Source organism: Narcine bancroftii, chromosome 3, assembly GCF_036971445.1.
Source record: "Narcine bancroftii isolate sNarBan1 chromosome 3, sNarBan1.hap1, whole genome shotgun sequence".
Taxonomy (NCBI): Eukaryota; Metazoa; Chordata; class Chondrichthyes; order Torpediniformes; family Narcinidae; genus Narcine; species Narcine bancroftii.
This window is the reverse complement of record NC_091471.1, coordinates 66976396-66993411: the sequence shown is the minus strand read 5'-3', so window position 1 is coordinate 66993411 and position 17016 is coordinate 66976396. Positions and strand designations below refer to the sequence as shown.

Here is a 17016-nt window from a genome sequence, read left to right as displayed (position 1 = left end):
CCATTTTGAGCTCAGGCCTTGTGGTCACAGGATTTTAAAGGAATAATCTGTGGCTCCTTTAACAGGTTGTGTAAATTCTGTATGGAGCTGATGGTAGTGTGTCTGGGTGGTTGGAGACCCCACGGGGGAGCATTGTGTCTCCACTCCATGCTCTCTGCATGTCCGCACCAGTGGCTGCGCTGCCATTGGAACAGCTCCAGCAGTACCCCCATTTTTGACTCCTGACCGAAGATCAGTCTACTAGGAATGTTCTGGGTGCTTCTTTCTGCAAGGAGGTGTATAAAATTGCAATTGAAAATGTTAAAAAACCTGCAGAATATCTGAAACAAAATCAAAAAATAATGCCCTTGTGAGTTGTGACAGCGGCAGTACAAAGAGAAAGCAAGTTGAAGTTTCAGATGGTTGATAATTTATTAGAACAGATAAAGGGGAAACAAAAAACTTAGTCTTGAATTGCAGAGAGGGTGAGGAAGAGATGGATGGGACAATAGGAAGAGCTGATAGACTGAGACAATTTTGCCCAGATGAAGATTTGAAGAGTCCATCAATATAATTAATCTGCATACTTAATCAAAGAACACTGCCATCTTTGAGCAAATGTCCCTATTACTTGTTTCAAAGAGTTACTGTAAGTAAGAACCTATGAGAAACTAACCTGTTTGTCAGTCAGGCACATGGACAATGTTATCCGATTGATTTTGATTTAAAATAAATGGCCAATGTTAAAATATTTCCCCAACAAGGAAGAATGGATGTTACATAATAGGGATTATATGCATGTTATTTTTCAAACCAGTGCTCAATCCAACAAGAACACTTTTGTAATTATTATAAGGCCAGGGTTTAATAAAAGTCTAACTAGGAATCATTGCATCATGAAATGTATTAAAATGTAAACTCAAGAAAATTGTGTCATCTCCTTTAACACACTGTTTCAGTTCATTTTGTCTTCTTCTCCTTCTATCACTTTAGGCGGTGGAGGTCCGCGGTAGGCCCTCTCTGTTGTGTTCCCAAATTTGTTCGAATACTGTGATGTTATTTCTTAAATTACATGTTATTTTTTTCCAATGGAATACATTTATTAATTTCTATGTACCATTGCTGTATTCTCAGGCTTTCTTCTGATTTCCAGGTTGACATTATACATGTTTTTGCTACAGCTAAGGCTATCATAATAAATCTTTTTTGTGCTTCATCCAAATCAAGGCCAAGCTCTTTACTTCTTATATTACTTAGAAGAAAGATCTCTGGATTTTTTTAAAAAAAGTAGATGACACAATTTTCTTGTTTATTTTCATTGTGTGACAACATTGTTTAATGGGTTTAATGTATCGTATATGTTGAACATTTAGTGGGTGGGGAGGGGGGTGAAGGAGGGAGGGAAGAGAGGGGGAAAAGGGGAGAAAATGACACTGTGCATATTCAAGAGGGAAATGTTTATGTGTATTTTGGTCAATATGGTTCATAGTGTGAAAAATAAAAATAAAAATATATGTAAATTCAGTATTAAGAGCTCTTTTCAGGAAATTCAAGTGCTGATTTGAATTTCTAATTTATTTTGGATGTTTAATTTTTAAAAATGTTTTTATGTAGGTGTCACAGGATTGGTGAGCATTGATAAAAGTGGTGATAGAGACCTTGACTTCAGTCTCTGGAATATGGTTAACACAGAAACTGGCGAATATGAAGTTAGTCTTTCTTTAATATTTTTGCATTTTACATGTATTGATTTATTTGTAGTTCTGATAGATTTCTGCAAGGTATAAAACCCTCCAAATGATGTCTAAATTTATATAGGGGAAGTTCAACAATCCAATGTTTCAACTGGAATTCCTGGTTCAATGAACGAGCAAGTTGGAACATCGAACAAAAATATTGTGATTTTGTTTCAGGTCCATGCTTCCCACTGAAAAAATAAGATTACAGTTTTCTTTTATTAATATGCATTTAAAATATGGTGGGACAATGTATTAATATAGTCCACTTGTACAATGGCAAATATATCGTGCAATGTTCACATAATACATACACTCAAAATTCTAACTTTCACCAGCCAAACAGGTACATATAATAAAACTTTATTAGTAAACTAATTTAATTAAATTAAAAGAGACAGTAAATGCCTAAGATAGATATAAATATTCAAAATAATCCTAGTGCAAATAAGTGTCTTGCAATAATGCAATCAATGACAAATGTACCAAATGGAGGTTCCAGTCTGATAACTGTTGGAAATAAACTGTTTTTGAGCCTGGGGGTTTTAGGCTTCTATAGCTTCTCTCATAAAAGTGAAAAGAGGTTGTGACAAGATAATGGGAGTCCTTTATGCTGTTGGCTGCCTTTTGATATTCAGTGGATTGGAGGTTGGAGCCTGTGATGGACCTGGCTATGTTTTCCACCTTCTGCAACCTTCTGTGTTCTTGGGCATTCAAATTACCATAGCAGGCTGTGATGTAACCAGCGAGTATATGATCCACACCTGCAGAAGTTTGTTGGAGTTTTCGATGACATGCTAAATGTCTTAAATCTGCTTTAAAAGCAGAAGGTTTGGTAGGTCTTCTTTACAGTTACTTCATTATGTTGGCTCCAAGAGAAGTCTTTAAAATATGGACTCCCAGGCATGTGAACCATCTTCACTTCTGTGCCATCCATCCCATACAGCATATGGAATCCAGAGCACTGGAATAAAACATGAATAACTCAGAGAATGAGAACAATTTCATCTATAGCCACTTGGTGATTGATTCAGGGAAATATATTGATTTGCATATTTATGCTCCATTGTCATACACAAGCTAGGCTTGAATAACAACAGGATCTACAATGGTTTAATTTCCAACACTTCCATCAAATATGAAAAGTTGCTGCTGGTATGAATCCCTGATTTTGACAATGTTTTCTCCTACTCCTTCAACGTTGGAAGTGAACTTTTATAACACTGAATACTTTTTTTTCTAATTAGAGTCACCAGTACATTTTGATTTCTAGGACTATTTTGGATAGCGTATGTTTGCAAGTTCACAAACACAATTTTATTTTGATTTTAGATCATGCATAACAATAATTGTGTCATTCTTGATTATGTTGTAATAGTGAAGGCCACGTGGTGTACATTTAACTGAATTTTGTTGCATTGTACAGGTTGTTGCTCACTATCTAGGAATAAAAAAACAAATTTCCTGGATTCCCAATGTAGAGATTAACTGGCCATTGGGCTATATTCCATCAGACAATCCTCCATGTGCATTTGAAGCTGATGAAACTATCTGCCAGAAAGGTATTGATTCTGATTTTTGTGATATTTTGAAGACCTCCAATTTCTTTAGATGCTGTATGACATTGTCCTACAATATAAAACTGTTTAAAATCATGTAGCATGAATAGCCAGTATAGTACCCAATATTGGAGATTTATAATTGAAATATTTGTCATTTAATTGCCTTGACTAGTCATGTATTCCTAAAATCATTTTTTCAGTGGGTCAATTGGAAATAGAAAATGGTACCAAATGTCGCCTCTCAAACCTGCTCCATCATTCAATCCATTCAGATTTATTATTTATCTTAATATCATATTTCTGTTCTCTTCTTGTACCCCTCAATGGTTGTAAATGGTGTCTCAGTTAAAGAAAAGACAGAAATTACTTTCAAATAAATCTGCAGGAGAAAGCCATTCAATTGCTTCTCTAACTTGAGACTATGATAATTCCTATGGAGCCATTTTACCAATCCCCTTTCTTTTCTTCCAATAACTTTATTCTCTGTTAACTACCTGCCTCATTCATTGATTAATTCTGCTTCCCCTGCCCTTACAGATGGTGAATTCTAGATTCTAATTATTCTGAATTATAATTTTTCCTAGCATCCCTTTTTATCTTTTATCTTGGTTGAGCAGTACATTAGTGAGGACAAAGATGAAGTATTGTGTGCACTTTTGGTCATCTAACTGTAGGAAAGATATCATTAAGATTAAAAGAGGAGAAAGAAAATTTACAAGGATGTTGCAGGGGCTTGAGGAATTTAGTTATAGGGAAAGGTAGAATTAGTTAGGAATTTTACTCCCTGGGACATCGGAGAATGAGGGGGTGATCTGATTCAGGTATACAAAATTATGAGGGATTTGGATTGGGTAAATGCAAGCAAGTCTTTTCCACTGAGATTGGATGAGACAAGAATGAGAGGACATAGGTTAAAAATGAAAGGTGAAATGTTTAAGGGGAACATTAGGGAGAATTTCTTTATTCAGAGGGTGGTGAGTGTGTGGAATGAGTTGCCAGAGGAGGTGGGTTCGATTTCATCATTTAAGAGTAGATTGGATAGGTAAATGGATGGGAGGGATATAATGCACAAGTGTAAGTCAATACAAATAGGCAGAATAATAGTTCGGCACAGACTAGATGGGTTGAAGGGTCTACTTCTGTGCTATAATGTTCTATGTTTCAATGAGGGAGATGGATAAGATCATTGACCCTTTCCAAGAAAAAGGGATTCTGAAACTAGAGGATATAAATGTAAGATGGGAAGGGAAAGGTGTAAAGGGGCAATGAGGGTGGTGAGCTGTCGGAGAAACTGGTAGAGGCATGTTTAATTGCAATGTTGAAAAGAGTCTTTAGGCAGTACGTAGATTGGATAGGTTCCGAGTGATATGGGTTAAACACAGGCAAATTGGAGTAGCTTAAATAGACACCTTGATTCATTTGGACAAGTTTAGCTGAAAGGCCTGTTTCTTAACTTAGAATTTTGAATTTAGCAATAGAGGCCCTTCTGGCCTATGAGCCTGAAATTTTCAATTGCACCCATATGACCAATTAACTTAGTAATCCCATACAATCTTTGGAACATGGAAGGAAACCAGAGCACCAAGAGGAAACACTCATGGGCACAATGAGAACACACAAACCGCTTACAAACCGCGGCGCATTTGAATCAATGATTCTATGACTGAGCCTGCCCAACCTTGTGATGAATTCTTTCCTGGTGCCAAAGGCTTGTATATCTGTGATGATAGGAAAAATCAGTAATTGGTTCAATCAAGAATGGACACTAATAATGATCAGCATCTTAATGTATTTGACCGAAATGCCTACTGCATAATTTCTTCATCCCAGAAGATATTGGCCAAGCCCTTTGCCTCAAATCAACCACAATGCAGCGCCAAATGAAATTTTTATGCCAGCGTAGGAATTTATATCTGGTGAATGTTTAATAATGTTTAATATTTGAAATATCATACTGAAAAAAACAATTCCCAGAAATATAATGTTGTCCTATCTTGGCAAGAGGAATGAGAAACTTTTTTTTATTTTCTAAAAGGTCCAAGGCAAAATGTGAAGTTTGTTTTATATTGAAATGAGGAACCAGTCACTCCTCCTGAGTACACTTGTAAATAGTTCAATCTTTTTGCTTCCATAGCTAGCTTGTCTCTTCTTGGAATCGTTGCTCTGGGAACTGGACTCACACTGACTATTTTTGGAATCTCAAGTTTCCTTGCTTACCGGTAGGTAAAGTGTTTAGAAATCTGTTTCCTTATAAAAGGAAAATATTTGACAAATTTTGATTACATTTTTTTTCAATAGAGATGATTTCTATTCTTATTTAAAGCAACTAAGATTAAAAATAATAATCCTACTAAATAGATGATAATTCAACAATAATAAACTATAAAGACAAACAGGTGCTAAAAACCACAGGAGGAAATTAATGTGCCAAGTGGGATCTGTGGACGTGGTCAAGACTCCGCAGCAGGAGGGAAAGTGTAGAGGGGAGGAGGGAGGCAAGGTTTGGCAGGTAAGGGTGGGGCTGGTGTGGATGGGAGAAACTAGATGGATCAGAAGAAAAGCGAAGATGGAGGGTGTGGGCCACCTGATATGGGGGAAAAAAATCCCACTCTTATCACTGAGTTGAAGACTGCCCAGCCAGAACCTGGGGGTTATTCTTATGAAGATAATATCTATGTTCCCACATTAAATAGAACTAGCTTTAGAGATCACAATACATAGTTAATACCGGATTCAGAGAAGGATATTCATGACGCAAAATGAAATGATGTTTTACAGAAAACTAAAGCTAGAGAAAGAATTGGCCAGTATGATGTGGCGGATCCGATGGGAAGAATTGCAGATGGGGAACACTGATAAGTATCGGAAGAGTGCTGGCAGCAGGCTTACATTGTCCCTGGTGAGTGCTCACAAGCCTATTGCTGTGGAAATTAAATAAAATTGTTGGATCTTCTCATACCAACAAGACCAATAACAAAATCTGAAGACAAGCCTGTGCATCAGGATGTTGTCACCTATTAACAGCTCCTGGAGAGACAGCCAGCTGAAAGTCCCTTCAGAGACTGCAGTATACAAATCCAGGCTACAACTCCAATGTAATTTTGAGGGAATGCTGCATAGTTGGTTGTTTTGGGTAAGATGTCAAGGGCAGTCTATCTGGACTCTTGGGTGAAGGAAAAAATCTCTCTACATTAATTTGTGCAGTTATCACTGGATTCTCGAAAATAAATATCATTCAAAAAGGTTGACTTATTTTGTGGGAATTTGCTGTTCAAAAAAATGGCAGCGCTGCCATTCATACAGATCCCAGAGAGTGGAGACACAAATCTGCTCTGAAGTATTCAACTGTCCAGTCCTACCTAATGCTCCATTCAGGCTTTAAACAGGCTGTTAAAGAAGCCAACAGTGTTTGTAAGTAAAATGCTGTAATCGCAAAGTCTGTACCCATGATGCTGGGGCCTGTGTTACATACTTTGAGGAACATTCGACCGGTACAGGACACCAGAAACAAGGAGAAGGTGAACCAGAATAGACAGCAAAGGTGGTCATGACAGCAGACGAATGAGACCCACAATTTAAATTTAATTTATATATATAAAATATATATAATTTTAAACAAATATATAAATTAAATACCAGCAAATAAAATATTTTTTTTTAATTTAAAATGTTTTTTAAAGACTGTGGGCTGCTGGAGACTGGCTCATAGGAACCAGGTATCAAAGCCAGGTTTCAAGAGGGAGATGAAGGCAAGAATGGCTCCCCAAAGGCCTCAGGCAATGAAGGCTTCCTGATCATGTCAGAGGTTTAGATCTGGAGCTCATGTTCCCGATGGATCGAGGCTGCAGATGCTGCGGGAGCACAGGAGGTGAATCCATGGATGCTCAGTGATTCTCTTTTGCTTCTCTTTCTCTCTTACTATAATGGGGCACATAGTGTCACTACTGGTGACTTTTTGTCTGCCTTTTGGAAAGCAGAAGCAATTCCATGTTCTGTACTATTACATGACAATAAAGGAATTTTGGAACAGATTAGTGGCTACAATTTCCATGATATAACAGCGATTACATTTCAAATGGGCTTTATTGGCCACAAAGCCTCTTGGAAAATCCAGAGCTCTGTAGCTATTATTGATGGAAGCCTTTCTTTCTATTCTGCAAATATTGATGCAAAAGAGCTATTCTTAAGGGTTGAACTGAGCAGAGTGTGTGTTGAAGCAGAGAGATGCTTCTTTGCTGAGGATATGGCTGGTTCATGCAATCATCAAGACTGTGAGTTCTGGTTCCTTTGCCCCTGCTTGTTCTTGAGATACAATGGTCTTGTTTTGGTCATTGTCTCCCTGCATGGAAACTTAATTTGTGCTCACGTTCGCCATGTCTGCTCTGTTTAGAAGATTGGTAATAAAGATTCAGGATGATAGCTTTGATTCGAACTACCATATTGAACAAGCCACCAAGACTGCTAACCACAGGAGATATTAAACCTTGTGGTGATGGATGATTGGAGTAGGACATTGGAATTCTGTGCTGACTGGATGGACTGTAGTCAAGGCCAGATTGTAGAGGTCTTAGATTTGGATGTCTTGGTATATCTCTCTCTCTCTTTCAGATATTGGACATTGTCAGCATTTAAAACTATTGGAAAAGGTTTTTTTTAATTCACAAAGCAGCCAGGTGGAAAAATTGTCCACACAGCGCTCTAAAGACACTGTGAAAGAAACCATACACTACTGTGGCATCCAGCCAAAGAACTAGAAGCTGCAGCTGCTGACAGATCCCATTGGCGAGCCCTGGGCGATGAAGCCTACAACAGTTTTGAAGACAGGCACTGTCAAAAATTGATGGAAAACCATGAATGATGTCACAAAGCAGCAGCCACAGTTAATACAAAAATGGACTTCGAGTGCCCCTATTGTGCTAGACTGCGCTTCCAGACTGGGACTGCAAAGTCATCTTGGTGTCCACTGATAACTGCACATCAACATGTCTTCTTCGAACTGAAGGATGACCGATAATAATAATTAAATGCTGCCAAAAATGAAAGACAAAAAGAAGGAAATAAACCTTCCAGTTAGCTATCCCATTGCTGATTTCTTTACTCTGGCTCCAAGTCCTTGTTGTATGTGAGACACAAATCTGCTCTGAAGTATTCAACTGTCCAGTCCTACCTAATGCTCCATTCAGGCTTTAAACAGGCTGTTAAAGAAGCCGACAGTGTTTGTAAGTAAAATGCTGTAATCGCAAAGTCTGTACCCATGATGCAGACTGTTCTGCATCTGATCCTGTTCGATTACAATTACCGAGGGGCTTGTTGTGGAGCTGTGGTATAAAGCTAATTTAGTAGTGCATCCTCTAGTATCAGCTTTGATCAAACAGGCTTTGCTGTTCTTCCTTAGGTGTCTGTTTCCCTTTGATAAGGAATACCTTTCTCCCTTTCAACATTGTAGAATCTTGGGGGGGTGCTGTGCCCTAAGCCTTGTGCCATATCTAGTGCAGGCCTAACTTGGGCTGTATCTTCTCTCTGTCTCCATCTCTTGGCAGTGACAGGTCTCCAGTGCCTCTCTTGTGATTGTGTCTCTGTCTTATTTTGGTTCCTTTCATTGTCTTCCTGCGCTCTGCATGTTTATATCAGACATTATTGTGGAGAGTAAAGTTTTAGTGCATCTAGCAGGACTCCACACAGAATTGCTCATCACTCCTTGCGCTAGGGGTTTGAGGGAAATTAGAACATTCCAGCAGGGTTCTGATTGTAATAATTAGCACATTAATCATGCCATAATGGGAAGATATTCGTTGCCTATTTTCTTGGTTGTTCATCTCCCAAGAATATGAAAAAAATATATTATAATCAGATAAATATTCCCATCTGAATGAAACAGATCACTATTACAGTAACTACTGGCCAATATCAGTCAGGAACTAGTTCAGAGTGAAACATTTCCTTTGATCAGTTCCCTTTTGGAGATCTATATTTCAGTACACAGTCTCCACGTCCGGGCAGTTGGTACTCCCTTGATTTGTGAAGGCAATTGTTCTCTCTCAGATGTGAGGAGTGAATGTGATTTACCAAGCTGTTCCTACTTGGCTTGAGAATAATTATCCAATAATATGTATACTGTTGAGTGTGATGACCTACTAGTGACAAGCTATGGCATTCAGATCTCTGGCACAAAATCTGGCCCTGTGGCTAAGAAAAGGAGGGAGGAGGTAAGATGAGCTGTATTGATAGGGGATTCAATAGTGAGTGCAACGGATAAGAGTTTCTATGGAAAAGGTAATATTAATTGTATATATGTACTGTGCATATGTATCATTTATATGTGTGTTATATCTATATGTGTGTTCGTAGTGTTGCACTGAGGACCAGAGAATGCTGTTTTGTGAGATTGCAAAAACTTATAGAGATATGCAAAATTATGATGGGTATAGATAGAGTAAATGCAAATAAGCATTGTGCCTATTTCTAGTTTTTTCTTGTTTTGAATAAAGACTACTTTCTGAGTGGAAAAAGTTGCATTTTCAGGTCCCTGTTAAATCTTTCCCCTCTCACCTGAAACCTATCCACTCTAGTTATGGTATCATCTAATTTATTCAGGTGCCTTGCCATTCGGCATGGGCAATGATGTCTCTCCATCTATCATGATCTCTGACCCTCCGAATTGTAGTTGTCTCCCCTGTTCTCCTTTGAGGAAGGGTCCTTCTTTGACCTGTGACCTTGATCAATGTTGAGTTCATGATTACACAAGGGAAAAATACTTAATCAGTTTCCTATTACCTTCTTCATTTCCAGTGTCCATACTGGATGGGCAACCCTGGCCATTGATCTGCCCAGCATTTTTAGTTTTACAACCATTAATTCCAATTTGTAGAATCTGCTTGTAAAAACCATCCAACATCTGCAATCCATGGTTTCAAGTGACCCTGATTGGGAGGCTATCAGATGGAAGGAACACCTTACACTTCTGTTTACTGAGCAATTGTGCAGCACCAACACAGTGACATCTACTATGTGCAGAAGACTGAGCATTCACTTTATCCAAGAACCTAATGATTTTGTGAACCTCTAAGATCACCCTCAGTCTCCTTTTTGTCCAAGGAATAAAGTCCCAGTCAATCCAACATCTCCCTATAACACAACTCCTCCAGTCATGGTTGATGTCCTTCCTGCAGTTGGGTAAGCAGAACTGTACATAGTGATCTAGTGTACAAATGTGGTCTCACCAACTCCTTGTGTAGCTGAATCATAGGGTCCCAATTTTTATACTTTATACCCCATCCAATGAAGGAAATCATGCCAAATGCCTTCTTATCCACAGTGTTGCATTTAAAAGGAACCATGTATCTGTAGTTCAAAGTCTCTCCATCGTACAACACTCTCCAATATCTTACCATTCACCATTAAGTCCTATCTTGGCTTGCCTTATCAAAATGTATTATTTCATACTCGTCAGAGTTAAATTCCATTTGCCACTCATTGGCTCATCTTCCTATCTGATCTAGATCATGTTGTAAAATTAGATATCCTTTCTCACTGTCCACTATACCACCAATCTTGGTGTCATCTGCAAATTTATAATCATGTTAACTACATTGCCATCCAAATTGTTCATACATTGAAGATGGTGAACAGCAGTCGACCCTGTACTAATCCTGTTGGGACACAGGCCTCCATTCAGAGAGACAGTCTTTCACGACTATCCTCTGCCTCCTTCCATTAAGCCAGTTTTGAATTCTATGGGCCAACTCACCTTCGATCCCATGTGATTTAAATTTCTAGACTAACCTGCCACATGGGGCCTGATCTAAGGCCTTACAAAAGTCCATATCACTGATTTTCTCTGCTATACCATCATCAATTTCTTCAGACATAATTTTCATAAAGACGATCAAATTTATGAAACACAATCTGCCATGAATGAATCTATGATGTCTCCAATCACTCCCTAACTATCCAAAAGCCAGTAGATCCTGTCCCTCAGAATCTGCTTTAGCAACTTTCTGACCACTGATGTCAATTTCACTGGCCTGTAGTACCCAGACTTGTCCTTATGCTTTTTAAAAAAATAATGGCACAATATTAGTCACCCTCTCGTCTTCTGTCACTTCACCCAACCTAGTACTTGTACATAGTCCAGGGCAACAGAGCTCATTTCCTTCAATTCCTCATCTTCTGTGGTTTACTCCCTATTGAAGACTGATGATAAATATTCATTTAAAATCTCACCCATCTCCTGTGGGTTCAAACAAGGATGGTCCTGTTGATTGGTAATGAGACCTACTTTCCAAACACACTCCAACTCATAGTTCCATTCATTCCCAACCCCCTTCCCTTGTGGTTCCATCATTTATCACCCACATTACCCCAATCCCCTTCCCCTTTCACTTCCATCTTGTCCAATTTGTCCTCTCCCCTAAGAGCTCCCATTATCATCTTCTCCACTTTTCAGAATCCATCATTGTCTCCACTGATCACCCTTTATAGCCATCTCCTACCCTAACCTGCAGAACGCATCTTCCTCAAGTATTTTTACCTTTAATCTCTCTCACTTTGTCTAGCACCTTACAATTATCTGCCTCCACCTCCAAGTTTGTTCCTCATCCATTTGTCATCATGGCTATCCCTCAAGGAGGAGGATGATGGTCTTCAATTCTATGGGCTCTCAAGTAACTTATGAGTCCAATTTTGGAAAGAAGCCCACCAAGCGAAGATCCCTGTGCATGAATTTGTTTAACGTGTTCTTGATGTTGCACTCCAAGAAGTACACGATACTTCACAAATCAACGCATTAATTCGAATGGTATGAAAATCGCGATGATTGGAGCTGATGGATTTGATGCAGCTTTCATCCACTTTCACAATCATTGAGTTCAAAGTAAATTTGTTCACTTGTTCCACCTTTGAGATCTTGGTTAGATTGATCTTTGTCAGGGACCTCACCCTCAATCGTACCACCATGAGTGGTCCTACCAGGAGCATAGCTCCAGATGAAATTGCTCTCAGGATCTCAGGACCACACCAAGTTCTCCACCACAACAAAGTGACAATCCACAGAGAATCCTTCATCTATTACCCCCTCCCTGATTCCCTAATCTATTGGTCACTGTCTAACCCCTCCCAGCCTGTCCTCATTATCATGGTTACATCCGATCGGAACTCTCAATCTTGAAGGGTTTTGACCAAAAATGTTGACAACTCTTTTCTTCCACGATGATGCTTCACCTGCTGATTTCTTCCAGTGGGATAAGCTTCATTTACCTTGATCTCCTTCCAGCCCACCTTTGCATTCATGTGTCCAGTTGTTAGTCAAGTAACAATCACAGTGCAGACAAGTAAACGGAAGGTATTCCATCACACTCATTGTATAATGTCCAGATGTGGAATGGCAGATGGATTTGAAGAACGGGCCTTTGCAAGTTTCTTTTCGATCATAAACCCTAAAATGTTGACAATGAATGATATGCTGATTATAACCCAGATAAGCTCATTGGATTTTTTTGATGTAAATGGTACAGCCTGACTCTTTGTGGAATGAATATAATTATAATTGTTAGCCTTTACCTGATTGTTTGGCCTTTCCCCCATATAATACAGACTGTTTTGTTATCTGACTTACTAATGCAACTGATCAATCTATCGCCCACCAAATAAAAATAGTTTAGTGGCACAGGAAATAAAAAGAGAGATAAGTGAGACATGTAATAATGATACGGCAGTAGTCATGGGGGACTTTAACTTCCACATAGATTGGGAAAATCAAGTTGGTCATGGGAGTCTGGAAGAGGACTTCATAGAAAGCATCCGCGATAGCTTTCTTGAGCAGCATGTTAAGGAACCAACAAGAGAAAATGCTCTCTAGTGTTGTGCAATGAGATAGGTAGAGTAAATGATGTAATAGTCAGAGACCATCTGGGAAATAGAGATCATAGTATGATTGAATTTCTCATTCAGATGGAAGGGGAAATAGTTAGATCTAAAACTAATATATTATGCTTAAACAGGGCTGACAACCATAGGATGAGGGAGGAATTGGACAGAGTGGACTGGGAGCACAGGCTAATTGATGAAACAGTTGAGGAACAGTGGAAGATTTTCAAAGAAATATTTTGTAATGCTCAACAAAAATATATTCCGGGCAGGAAAAAGGGCAGCAAGAGAGGGAAAAATCAACCGTGGTTAACAAAGGAAATAAAGGAGAGTATAAAATTGAAGGCGCAGGTGTACAAAGCTGCAAAGAGCAGTGGGAAACTGGAAGATTGGGAAAACTTTAAGAGACAACAAGGAGTTACAAAATGGGTAATAAGAAATGGGAAAAAGGATTATGAAAGTAAATTGGCACAAAATATAAAAGCAGAAAGCAAAAAAAATTATAAATATATAAAACGGAAGAGGGTGGCCAGAGTTAACATAGGACCCTTGGAGGATGAGAAAGGAAAACTGGTAGCAAAAAATGAGGAAATGGCCGAGGCAGTAAACAAATATTTTGTGTCAGTCTTCACGGTGGAAGACAAGTCCAGCATGCCCAAGTGCGGAATTAAGGATGCGAATGTTGGGGAGGGCCTTGATTAAATAGTTGTTACAAAGGAAGTAGTGATGGAGAAACTAATGGGACTAAAGCCAGACAAATCACCTGGTCCTGATGATATGCATCCAAGGGTTCTGAAGGAAATGGCAGAAGTTATAGTTGATGCATTGGTGGTCATATACCAAAATTCCTTGGATTCTGGCCAGTTCCTAGAGACTGGAAGACAGCAAATGTCATGCCACTTTTTAAGAAGGGATGTAGGCAGAAGACTGGAAATTATCGGCCAATTAGCTTGATGTCTGTAGTTGGAAAAATGCTTGAAGCCATCATTAAAGATGAAATCGTGAAACTTTTGGAATGTAAGGGTTCAATCAGGCAGATGCAGCATGGTTTTAGAAAGGGAAGATCTTGTTTGACAAACTTGTTAAGATTCTTTGAGGATATAATGGGTGCGGTGGATAGAGGGGAACAGGTTGATGTTGTATATTTAGATTTCCAGAAAGCGTTTGATAAGGTGCCACACAAGAGACTTGTCAGTAAGTTACAGGAAAGTGGAATCCGGGGAAGTATATTGGCCTGAATTGAAAATTGATTGACAGGAGGCAGAGAGTCGGGATAAATGGGAGTTTTTCAGGTTGGCAGAGAGTGGTAAGTGGGGTGCCGCAGGGGTCGGTGCTAGGCCACAACTGTTCATCATTTACATTGATGACTTGGAGGAGGGGACAAAATGTGGTGTAGCCAAGTTTGCGGATGACACCAAATTGAGTAGAAGAGCAAATTGTAATGAGGATGTGGAGAGTCTGCAGAGGGATATAGTTAAGCTGGATGAGTGGGTAAAGGTCTGACAGATGGAGTACAATGTTAGTAAGTGTGAGGTTATCCACTTTGGCAAGAAAAATAAAAGAGCTGAATATTATTTAAAGGGTGAAAAACTACAGCATGCTGTTGTGCAGAGGGACTTGGGAGTGCTTGTGCATGAATCGCAAAAAGTTAGGTTGCAGGTGCAGCAGGTGATTAAGAAGGCAAATGGAATGTTGCCCTTCATCGCTAGAGGAATTGAATTCAGGAGTAGGGAGATAATGTTGCAACTGCATAAGGTACTGGTGAGACCGCACCTGGAGTACTGTGTCCAGTTCTGGTCTCCATATTTGAGGAAGGATATACTGGCTTTGGAGATGGTCCAGAGGAGGTTTGCTAGGTTGATCCCTGGGATGAAGGGATTGACTTATGATGAAAGATTAAATCGTCTAGGATTGTATTCACTCGAGTTCAGAAGAATGAGAGGAGATCTTATAGAAACATATAGGATCATGAAGGGTATGGATAGGATAGATGTAGGAAGGTGTTTTGAGCTGACCGGGGAAACTAAAATGAGAGGACACAGTCTCAAGATTCGGGGGAGTAGATTTAGGTCAGAGATGAGGAAAAATAGTTTTTCCCAGATGTTTGGAATGTTTGGAATTCTCTAACCATGGAAGTGGTTGAGGCTGCTTCATTAAACATATTTAAAATTTGGCTACATAAATATTTACATGATAGAGGAATTAGGGGATATGGGGAGAAGGCAGGTAGGTGGAGTTAGGTCATAAATTAGATCAGCCATGATTGTATTGAATGGCGGAGCAGGCTCGATGGGCCATTTTTGGCCTACTCCTGTTCCTACTTCCTATGTTCCTATGTTCCTGTGTAATCTTACTGCATGGTGGAATGTGATTTTTTTTTTGGTAATACTGCTTGTTTATTACCCATCCCTAACTGTCTTTCACTATGTGGCAGCGATCCACCTCGAACAGCTGTGTGTTGAATGCATTCCACGGTAATGCTAGGTTGGGATTGAGTTGCGGGATTTGATGTGAATGCTTGGAATGTAGCGGCATGAATGTTGGCTGCCACTCACCAGACTAAGCTTGAATGCTGTCCATTCCATGTGCACAAGGATTGCTTCATTATTTGAGGAGACTGAACATTTTGTAGTCACCAACAAATTTCCCACTGTTGATATGATGGAGGGAAGGTTGTTGATGAATTATTTGATGGATGGGCCTGAAAGCTCACCTAACCAGGGTGCCTGGCAGCACTAAAAGAAAATTTGGTGTTCAAATTGACCTCCACCAGGTCCGGTCCTTTTCTGCTTTGTGAGTTAAGGATTTAAGCTTTAAAAATTTTCTCCACTGATTCTAATTTACTTCAGTTTTACCATTTTTTTTCTGCTGCATTCAGTCAAGTGTTGGCTTAATTTTAACCAATTACTTCCATCACTGCATGATATTCTGCTCCTTTGTCCATGTTTAGATCAAGACTCGAAAGATTTTTGGAACTTCATAGTTAATGCAAAAGACTTTTTTTCTGGTGGAGAAAATACCCTTCATAGAACCCTGCACCTCAATTTCCATCACTTTTCAGAATTCATGGTGGACCAATGGGTTAGTAATTGGTCTGCTAATCTTTATCCTTTGCGGAAGAACTCACCTAAGTCATTTTATGCATTGTTTGGGCAGATACTGATGTTATAGCTGTACTTAAACAGCTTAGCCAGAGACACAGGTACTCTGCATTCAGTACCTGCAGTAGTTTCATTATATCAAGAAATTATACCTCGTACACTCAGGCTGAAGTTATTACGTATTGATAAAAAACCATTGTACTGTAAAGCCCCATTACAAACTTCTCACCAAAACAAAAAGCAATGATTTCTACCAAAGCAGTTTTGGTTCCAAATAGTTGCTGTTTATGAACTTAAATTTTACATGGTACTTCATAGATATGAACTATCAAAAATAAATCATACTTAATGCATTCGCTACATTAATCCCCCTCTTGTACTTCATATAAATTACAATTCAGTTACTCAAGTTAGATTTAATCTGTTAACCAATATTTAATGCATTTTGGATTCATTGAATAATATTCCCCCCCCCCCCCGAATAATTCCTACATTTTGGAAAGATATGGTCCAAAAGTGATTAGTGTAGATGGCCATCTTGGTCAAAATGTATTCCTTTTATATAACTCCATGATTCCATTTGAGTCTGATTGACTTGCAATTTCAAGTTGTTGATGAATACATCAATAGTTTTAACATGCTTTCTTGACAATCATTTCTTTTCAACAAAATCGTAGATTCATACTTATATAACACATAAACAGGACTTTCAACCTAATTTATATGTTAACCAACTTAACAATCCACACTAATCCAATTTGCCTTTTTGGCACA

At 38.9% G+C, this 17016-nt stretch overlaps 1 protein-coding gene across 2 annotated transcripts in view; it reads left to right on the top strand.

Moving 5' to 3' along the window:
* The window catches only part of npr2 (natriuretic peptide receptor 2), a 170363-nt gene that overhangs the window by 57460 nt on the left and 95887 nt on the right, over positions 1 to 17016 (top strand). For both annotated transcript variants that reach the window (XR_011353438.1, XM_069924222.1), the window contains exons 6-9: positions 1594 to 1688; positions 3142 to 3277; positions 5412 to 5496; positions 6056 to 6176. Coding sequence is in view for 1 of the 2 variants with exons in the window: in XM_069924222.1 (XP_069780323.1) it covers positions 1594 to 1688; positions 3142 to 3277; positions 5412 to 5496; positions 6056 to 6176 (437 nt within the window). In the remaining variant the exon portion in view is untranslated. The remainder of the gene's footprint in view (positions 1 to 1593; positions 1689 to 3141; positions 3278 to 5411; positions 5497 to 6055; positions 6177 to 17016) is intronic.